Source organism: Babylonia areolata, chromosome 18 (assembly GCF_041734735.1).
Source record: "Babylonia areolata isolate BAREFJ2019XMU chromosome 18, ASM4173473v1, whole genome shotgun sequence".
Classification (NCBI taxonomy): Eukaryota; Metazoa; Mollusca; class Gastropoda; order Neogastropoda; family Buccinidae; genus Babylonia; species Babylonia areolata.
Genome location: NC_134893.1, coordinates 15092039 through 15102075, shown reverse-complemented (window position 1 = coordinate 15102075; position 10037 = coordinate 15092039). Strand labels below are relative to the sequence as shown.

Sequence of the window (10037 nt, the reverse complement as noted above, 5' to 3'; positions counted from 1 at the left end):
ACTCAGTAAAGAAAATTTTAGAACACTGCAACACCAGCTTTAGAAAAAATTCATTGGCTAACCGAACTGCACAAATATTGAATGCACAACCAACCGAAGTTAAACTTGCACAAAATACTAATGGTAACACACGAAAAAATCTCCTTAACACCAATACCATCTTAAAAATGTTTTTTTATTAAGATGAATGAAAACAAAGTTCGTGCAGAAGTGTACTTGCTTATCCCGCCCAACAACAAACAAAAGAAGAAAATAAATAAATCAAATAAAAGGAAAGAAGTGAAGATGATTCGATGGGGACACAAAAAAGGCCAAGAGGTCTAGGCAGATGACCTGCCAGTCCCAATACTACTACTACTATGTGTTAAACTGTGTAACACAATGGTAAGCTCTCATCCTAAAGTTTATGGATCACTTTCACATATTCAAAAATTGAAACTGGGTATCTCTTTCTCACTAGTGTTTGTGTCTACTATTTAAGTAGTGTTTTGGACTATTGAATTCTGCATATCTGATATTTTCTGTTGAAAACTTGCCCTGAAGGACTGCCATTGTGTCACTGCCTTTGGACTGAGAAACACTTCAGGCTCAAACTGCAACCTGCTGCTACTGGTAGTGGCGCTAACTACTTCATTTAATTACAGTAGTAATCGTACATCTGTGTTACTCTAGTATGGTCTCAAAATGTGGCTGAGCGACTCTTACAAGTGTACCTGCAGATGTTGTTGTTCTTCTTCTTTCCGATACACGACCAACATCGACTTGCCGATGACTGTCGTGGTTCATGCATGCTGGGCATTTTCGTGTCACCATAACCCACCGAACACTGACATGGGTCACAGGGTCTTTAACGTGCGTATTCGATCTTCTGCGTGCGTATACACACGAAGGGGGTTCAGGCACTAGGACGTCTGCACATATGTTGACCTGGGAGATCGGAAAAATTCTCCACCCTTTATCCACCAGGCGCCGTTACCGTGATTCGAACCCCGGACCCACAGATTGAAAGTCCAACGCTTAAACCACTCGGCGATTGCGCCCGGCGTTCTAAAAATTCGTAGGAGTAAAAAATCCACAAAAAATAATGGGTACAATAACAACTTAGTAAATGCACAGTCTTAACCAACTGCTGATTTGCTAGGTGAATATCCAAAAGTCCATACAACTTTGTTGAAACTTAAACTTCTTGGAGGGAGGTTTCATCCCTGTTCGGTACTTCGAGTCCGAACACACATCCGATATGTTTCAATGTGTAAAAGTTTTCATGCTGCATGAAACATCTTCAACTTTCACGTTACAATTTTTCAACAACTCACCTTTCATACTGCGACAAAATCCTTCAGATTGCATAAACAGTCAAACTGTAGCCCTCTAAAATCGGCTACCTGTTGGAAAGCGTTCCCCCCCAGTGGATTCCTACCCTTCAAACGAAAACCAAACTTAGCTACAAATACCGCGGCTCGATGTGATTGGTTCAGAGGATGTGACGTTTCAAACAACACGGCGCTCTCCCACGTTGGAAGCGGGTCATTCGGGAATCTCAAATTCAAATTCCCGCATGCATAGTGGGAAAGCTAACAGCGATGAAATAACCAACAAACATCAGGTCTTTCTCAAATAAACACTACTAAGAATTGAAAGTAACGATTGTAAGCACACAGACGAAGAAAATAAGAAATATTTTTGATGCACAAATAAAATTACTTCGACTTACTTTAATTTCACAACTGAGTGAGTTAAATACCAACAGAAACCTAAAAATGTCAACCAAGCAAATTTCATGTCGCCATCGGCCATGTGTGACTTCACTGTCTTTATCGTGCTTACACAGCGTTCTTTTGTGTTGAGATACAATGGAGAGAGATTGACAATGTCAACTAGTCCTTGTCTCTGTGTGTAGATGCTCAGCCGTGAAGTTTGATTGTGTGTGCCAGTGTATGTGTGTCAGTGCGAGTAACAGTGTGTGCCATGTGTGCGGTCCAGTTTGTTTGTGTGTGTTCAGTTTGTCACGTGTGTGTGTGTGTGTGTCGTGTGTGTATGTGTCGTGTGTGAGCGCGCTTTGTTGGTCATCGGCAGAGGCGTGTAGCGCGGCACAGCCGGTACACGTGTGTGAGTGACTGCTGCCGCGCTGACTCGATGCTGATCTGTGGGCAAGACACTGTGGCAGAGAACAGATACTGTACAGAGAACTAGTAACTAAGATAGGTCTTTGGGGTCAAAAGGAAACAAAACATTTTCAATTTCATGTAGGCCTATTTTATACTAAATTGGTAGAAGACGCATATTTGCTTTTATGAATGTTTTCCAGTTTCCAGTTTCAGCTCGAGATTATTTAGTTCTTCAGTACAATTTTGTTGACATTTTACGCAATGCACAACTTGAAAATACTTGAGGCTCTGCTTATTAACATGTATAGATATCCAAATAAATTATGCCGGTGTTAACCAGGTTTCAGTGTTTGAATGAACATTGTGGGAGCACTGTCCAGACAATTAATTCGGAAAGTATGGAAGGCAGATGATTGCAAAATCTACCAACATCATGTCTTGATGTGAAAGGAACGGTATGAAATACATCTTTTTGTTCAGTTGGAAATTAACCAATATTTGCAAATGTGACTCGTGAATCCTGGCGAAGTAGACGTCAATTTAGCGTGGGATATGAATAATGATAATGATAATAATATTGATACTGAATATTAATAATAATAATAAATCATGTATTTTTTTAAATGATCACATAAAACTTTGTTGTAACATGTGTAACGTTGACTGAATCCAAGTTACCCAAACTAACTTCCCAAACATAGATGTTTAAAGTACTGGATTCATAATAATGCTGATAATGAATCTATCATGCAATCCTTAGCCCATGTAACGGAATCAAACAAAGTCTGAGCAAAATTATGTATTTTATCAATGATTACCTAAAAACGTATGACATATAACATGGAACACAAAATACCTGGACTAACTTCCCCACCCTATATGTGGTTTTTGTTGTTGTTGCTTTTTGTTGTTGTTGTTGTTGTTGTTGTTTTCACATTAATTCTCTCCAATGTTTAACTGTTTAAGGCACTACTGTTCATTATGTTATGAAATGGGAACAATATAATTTATATCACTTGACAAAAGTTATCCTCTTTATCTGAATAATTGCGATAAAAGCACCGGGTTCTTTGTACTTTTTATTCGATCAATAGACAGAAAACTGATTAGCATTATCCTCACAGTGAACAAACCTGTAGGATTACAGACTACAAAATGTAATAAAAGTAAAGCTATGAGGAAAAAACAACGACAAAATACAACAAAAACAAAGCAACAGCAACAACAACAAAAAGAACAAGAGAGGCAAGGCCTTCAAGACTCACTTGTGATACACTTAAAAAAATTAAAAAAAAAAAAAAAAAAATATATATATATATATATATATATATATATATATATATAAAATCGTTAAAATGTGTTCAGTATTTGTTATTATAAAGCTTCGGGTTAAAAGAAAAAAAAAGTACTAACGGCAGATTCGAACTCCGCGTTACTGTGTGAGAAGGAACTGTTTTACCCATGACACTATCGTGACTCCTTAACTGACGTTGAAAAATATAACATTTAAACATGCTTTTTTAAAGGGCGATAAATCGGTTGCGGTATTCGCGGTGAGAACGCTGTTTAAATCATATTATTCTGGTGTATCTTGGGCATTCAAAAAATCTTTAAGGGCGATTAAAAATTCTTTTTAAGTCCGCGGTAAAGAAGACGTGGCTATCGCCGCAATCAAACTGCAACATTTAGCCGTTTCTCTGGATCTAGATAGATGTACAAGTTTCAGTTAGTTATACCTGGTTGACATGGTCGATTCAATTTCTCTTTTATGTTCATTCTAGTTTTATAGTTTTAAAGTTGATATGAAAATTGATGTTATTAGTGGTAACCCGGCTGTTATTACATCTAATGATGGGTTCATATCTGTGTATGATTATTAAAATCACCCTCTCGCTACTTGCCTTTCCATTTGAAACAACGCTTTTGTATACCTACTTTTCCCGCGCTCGTGTCTCCATACATGAATCTTTGTCACATGGCCCCAGCTACCCATCTCTTCTCCCTGACTTGCCCCACCACCACCATCACCACCACCATCAGGTCTGGTCCAGACACAATCGACTGTCACTGATATGATGTGCTGACAAGCATACAAGCATAAAGATATAGGCTATGACCATCTCACAAGGATATAGGGCCTATATTCAACAAGATTGTGAGACCAAACTTCCACGGTGTCTGTCCAGTGCACGTGTAGAATAGACTGAAAAGGTACGTCCGTCAGTCCTTGTCTACTACAACATCTACTCCGACATAAGTCCAAGACCTGTAGACAGCATTTGCTTCATAAGCTGTCTGGCAATTATGAACACCGATTTTACGAAGGAAGATGAAAAAGAACAACAAACAAGCAAACAAACAAAAACCAAAACTCGGAGTTGACGATTTTATCACACCATTGAGACTGCTGGTGCTCACTGCTGGCAAGAATTGTGCACAGCATGGAGACGATTTGTCCATGGTGCTATGTTTCATTCTTACGATGGCAAGGAAAAGAAAATTATGAGTAAAGTTCAAAGATCCCTCCACTATCAAGCCTATAATCAATTATCTGACAAACTAAAAATTTCAGGAGTATCAGATATTTGTTACTGAGAAAAAACTAGCAGGAAGGTGGTAGAATGGTTGAGACGCTTGCGATTATCTGCCAACACAGAGTCCGCGAGGGTCTGGGTTCGAATCCCGCTCTCGCCCTTTCTCCCAAGTTTGGAAAATCGAACTGAGTGTCTACCAGTAGTCATTCAGGTGAGACGATAAACCGAGGTCCTGTGTGCAGCTCTGAAAACAAAACACAAAAAAAAACAAAACCACAAGGCAACGAGAGTGTTGTCCTCTGGCAAAATTCTATTGCCGGAGAAGAAATCCACTCTGATAGGTACACAAATTATATGTGCATGCACTCAACTGCCCAAGTGCGTTGGGTTATGCTGCTGGTCAGGCATCTACCTAGCAGATGTAGTGTAGCATATATATGGATTTGACCGAACGCAGAGTCGCCTCCTTGAGAATCTGAAACTGATTGGCTTGTTCAGCTGGCTGTAGTGTTCCTTTTATGACCAGAATCATCTGAGTGTTGGGTTAGTTAATTTCTGGTGGGTTTATCGTCGACAACCGACACAAGTGAAACAGCCGACGAGGAAACTGTTGACGCAACACACTATACTAACACTACACGTGACACCACGAGAACAGGTATTCGTTGTTCAGATGGCCAACGAGGAAGCCAGATCTTGGGCACCCGTGATTCTGAGCTCTGATTTAGGCGAACTCTCGGCGCTCTGCTAATTGAGCTAACCAGGCACACTGTAGGTGACTGGAGTGGTCTGAAGGACCCTGCTATCTTCATGGCATCTTCAGTGTCAGTTACACCGGCTGGCCAGCCACTGTTTTCCGAACAATCCTGGTCATTAAGTCTTGAGTCTGTTCCACTGACAGAACCCTTCACTGCCCACAATGACACGTTTATGGCGCTATATAACAAGATAGTGTAACACGTGTGGATTGATACTGAGGATCAGAATGTTCATCGGATGTTCAGTTCTATGTCGTTGGAAGGGAGGCCAGAGGCATTTTAGCCCTTCCTTTCATTCTTCAGAATGAATGCATCTTATATATTTCATATGTGTAACAAGAAAAAAAAAAGAAGTAAAAATATATACATTGATGTGCCATATCGTTTGTATCTGAGATGCTGATGTATTAGTGCTGCGATTTTTCATTTTGTCCGGGTCTGAATAAAAGTTGTTTTTTTGTTGTTGTTTTGTTTTGTTTTGTTGTTTTTGACTCACTTGTGTAAACAAAGTGAGTCTATGTTTTAACCCGGTGTTCGGTTGTCTGTGTGTGTGTGTGTGTGTGTCCGTGTGTCTGTGTGTCCGTGGTAAACTTTAACATTGACATTTTCTCTGCAAATACTTTGTCAGTTGACACCAAATTTGGCATAAAAATAGGAAAAATTCAGTTCTTTCCAGTCATCTTGTTTAAAACAATATTGCACCTCTGGGATGGGCACAAAAAAAAAGGGGGAAAAAAAGGAAGCCTAATCATATGCAAACTGCATTTACTGTTATATTTATATTTTTTGTATTCTCTAAACTTGGCACTTTGACCTCTTATTCTGACACAACAACAGAAGAGTCATTATTATCATTTTTTGTTCAAACAGGAACTTCTTTTGCTAAGTATGGAATTTTTATTTATTTTGCAAACGTTTTGGTGCAGATAGTAAAAAAGGGAAATTACTCTGTAATTAATGCTAGGGGACTTAATTTATCACAAGTGAGTCTTGAAGGCCCTGCCTCTCTTGTTTGTTTTTGTTTTTGCCGAGTGCATGCATCAGCCTCCACTCTGCATGCATGTGTGCGTGCATAGGTGAGTGTGAGCGTGTGTGCACAGGTCATTAATTTGTGGGTGTGTATATGTCCAGGTTGGGGAAAAATGTGTATTCAGTTTTGTTCAAGTGAATTTGTTGTTGTTGTCAGGGCTAGTTCACAGGTTAAGTTGAATTCTCAATCAAGCCCACATCTATGCACTCCGGCAAACACTGAATCACTGCTCATTCACTGATTCCTCTTTTACCAGCCGACTCGGGAAACAGTTAACATTTATACACTTTCTATTCTGATTAGAATGATGATTAATTCACACGCGTCAAATCAAAATCTTCACACAACATGGAATTTCAGAAGCATTATGCATTCAAATTATAATCCTAATCCCGGGATAATCTACTCTCTCACCTGGCCAGGTTTCCATTCAGTCACACTGACTCACAACACAGCTCGTCTGCCCTAACAGTCACCCTTGCCGACTGTAGCTGGTTCCAAGAATCGGGTTTTTTCGAATGTCCTTTCGCAAAGTTCTGTAGAATCTCACGCCCAGTCGATCTTCTGGATCTGGTAGGCTGGAAAACGTCTTTGTGGACGTTCTTCGGGTCTCTCCTACTCAGTCTTCTTTCCTTCTTCACTTCTTCTCGCTACAGTCTCTCTCCCGTCACCTCACGCCATGACTCAGACCACGTTTCGTATCACCAGTCTTTCTAACACAATAACAAGCCCCTCGCTCTGTGGGTCTTAACCAGAAATCCATGATACACACCTGGGTGTCACGTGACCACTCATGTGACACAACATCTCCATTGTTTTTTGTGTGTTTTTTTATCATAAAAAAACCTACAAAGCTCTTGCACATCAACTCACTATAACTTCTTCTTCTGCGTTCCCAATGATCATGGTCTCAGGCTTGCAGTCCTATGCTGGAGATGAAGGTGGTGGTCTTGATGAGATCTTCTTTGGTGCCCCAGAGCTTTTCTGCCAGTGTTGCTCCATAGGGCCACTGTTGCGTCCGTGCATCTTGATACAGGGGGCAGGACTGCAAGATGTGCTCCGGGGTTTGTGGGCCTGTCTTACACGGGCAGTCAGGAGTGTGTGACAGCTTTATTCGGTACATGTGGTCTCGCAGGCGGCAGTGCCCCGTGCGTAGTCGGAATATGATTGTCTGCTGGAATCGCTGCAGGTGAGGCATCTGGTTATCAGGTGGATGGCTATGTTGTTGCTGGAATATGTTTTTGAATTTTCGTTTGACCAGAGTTTTTGCCTCCCTGTATGAGACTGGCTGGTTCTTCTGCTCCAGTCTGCTGCCAGACTTGGCCAGTCTGTCCGCCTCCTCGTTTCTTGCCAGACCACAGTGGGCAGGGATCCACTGGACAGCGACGTGTGTGTGTAGCGAGAGATCGCCAAGCAGGCGCTGTGTGTCTCTTTCCAACTGCTCAATGGGTGACTGCAATTTTTGGATGGCTGATCTGCAGTCTGTCAGAAAGACGACGTGTTCAGGCGGGTGTTGGTCTGCATTGATCAGTCTGGCAGCTTCTCTCAGAGCAGTACGTTCGGCCCGGTAGTTTGACGAGCGTCCACCCGCAGGCAGAGTGTGTGGAGGTGTGGCCATCTGGGTGACTGATGTAGATTCCACTTCCTCCATTCTTAATGGCTGCATCAGCAGATCCGTCAGTGTAGATGCGAGTCCACACTGAGGCGTCGTACTTTGCGTGCAGCATCTCCAGCATGAGGGTCTTCAGCATGTAGTCTGGCTGGTCTCCCTTGCTGGTCACTCCTGGCACGTCTGTAGCGTAGAACACGCCGTCCTGCTGAAGATTCCATTCTTCGGCATCCTGGAGAGGCTCTCGTTCTTCAGGGGTGCTGGGGAGGATGTCGCTGTGGGTTCTCAGCAGTTCTTTTGCCAGGTGGTTGAAGCTGCTTCTCTTCAGTCTATTTTTGGTTAGTTCTTGCAGCTGTTGGTGGGCTGGGTGTGAGGGAAGTCTTTGGAGTTTTTCATACTGTATGAGAACTTTCTCTTCTCGTCTGGTGTCCAGGGGAGCGAGTCCTGTAGTTGCTTCAAGGGTGATGATGGGAGTGGTTTTCAGTCCCCCAGTGATGATCCGCATGCTTGTGTTTTGCACTTTGGCCAGCCTGCTTGTGTTGGTTTGTGCAGCAGTGGCCCAGGCTGGTGATCCGTATTCCATTACTGGGCGGATGTTGCCTGTGTATACCTGTTTGAGGATGGTGTTGTTGGCTCCCCATTTGGTGCCCGCTAGTTTCTTCATGAGGGACAGCCTTTTTGTAGCCCTCTTTTCTGTCTCTTTGATGTGGGGGTTCCATGTCAATCTCCTGTCCAGTTTGACACCGAGGTAGGTTGGTGTGTCTTCTTGTGGAATTTGCTGGTTGTTGACCGTCAGTTTGATGTTCTCAGTAGTGGTGGAAAGAGAAAAACAAGTGGCCACTGTCTTGAGACTGTTGATGGTGACACACCAGTCCTGCGTCCATTTTGAGGTGTTGTTCAGGGCGTCTTGCATCCTGACTGTTGCTGTTGAGGTGGACTGAGCGTTATTCCACATTGCAAAGTCATCAGCATGCGAGGCTCGGGAAATGTGGTGGTCAGGCCTTGTGTGATGTCGTTGATGAAGACGACAAAGAGGGTGGCAGAGATAACGCCTCCCTGTGGGACTCCTTCCCTGATGGTGATATTGTGACTCAGGCTGCCGTTGAGCTTGACTCTTGCCGCTCTGTGGCTCAGGAAGCTTTTGACCCAGTTGAACATATGCCCTGTCACTCGCATAGTCGATAGCTTCAGGAGGAGGCCTAGTTTCCACACCTTATCAAAGGCCTTGGATAGGTCTATGAATGTGGCGATGACTTTCTTCTTCTCCTGGAGGGCATTCTCTATTGACTGTGCCAAGTGGATGAGCTGGTCTTCAGTGTTTCTATTTTTCCTGAAGGCCGTCTGTTCTTTGGTGATCAGGTTGTTGGTTTCTAGGTGCCACATCAGTCGTTTGTTGACCATGCGCTCAAGAGTCTTGCCGAGGCAGCTGAGCAAGCTGATGGGTCTGTAGCTGTTCTTGTTCTTGGGGTTTTTCTCCTTTTTTTTTTTTTTTTTAGAAAAGGGATGATGGTGGCTTCCTTCCACGCTGATGGGAAGATACCAGTGTTCCACGACTGGTTAAAGAGCTCAAGTAGCTTCTGTCTAGCAGATGGCCCAAGGTGCTTGATCATTTCGTTGCAGACTCCGTCTTTGCCTGGGGCTTTCTTGTTCTGGAGCTTCTTGATTGCATCGTTGAGTTCTGCCATGGTAAAGTTTGAGGTCATGGTTGGGGACGTGATGGTCTGCAGCTGAGTCTGATTCTGAAGTTGGCGCTCAACTTCTTTCCTTCTTTGTGGTGGGTCCTTTATTATGCTTTCGTTTCTAAAGGCGTCTGCACGGAGATTTGCTGCACTTTTCCCAGTGTGGAAACTGCCATCTTCTTCCAGTACTGTTGTACCACGAGTGGATGTGGCGTCCTCGTTGAGGGTCTTGACGAGTCGCCATAGTTCCCCTGTGCTGCTTTCCAGGTTGAGCGATGATATCTTGTCATGCCAGCTTTGTTGGAGTTCCCTGACTTTG

The 10037-nt window shown here is 42.9% G+C and overlaps 1 protein-coding gene across 1 annotated transcript; it reads right to left on the bottom strand.

Annotated features, from left to right (window-relative positions):
• Positions 1–2066: 2066 nt before the first annotated feature.
• On the bottom strand, positions 2067–8703 carry LOC143292019 (uncharacterized). Its single transcript, XM_076602185.1, has 3 exons — positions 7988–8703; positions 4084–4150; positions 2067–2144 (listed from the first exon to the last, which is right to left on the bottom strand). Exons 1-3 carry the CDS (start codon positions 8701–8703, stop codon positions 2067–2069), a joined length of 861 nt encoding a protein of 286 aa, XP_076458300.1.
• Positions 8704–10037: the final 1334 nt, after the last annotated feature.

Bases quoted from the DNA above. Each gene is read 5' to 3' on its own strand.
- LOC143292019 (XM_076602185.1), bottom strand. From the start codon at position 8,703: ATGAAGAAACTAGCGGGCACCAAATGGGGAGCCAACAACACCATCCTC. The intron at 4,151-7,987 runs GTACTGCTCTGA...TGTCTGGACCAG, and splicing joins GTCAAACTACCGGGCCGAAC to ACCTGATGGTGGTGGTGATG. The intron at 2,145-4,083 runs GTGACAAAGATT...TCTTGCCCACAG, and splicing joins AGATGGGTAGCTGGGGCCAT to ATCAGCATCGAGTCAGCGCG.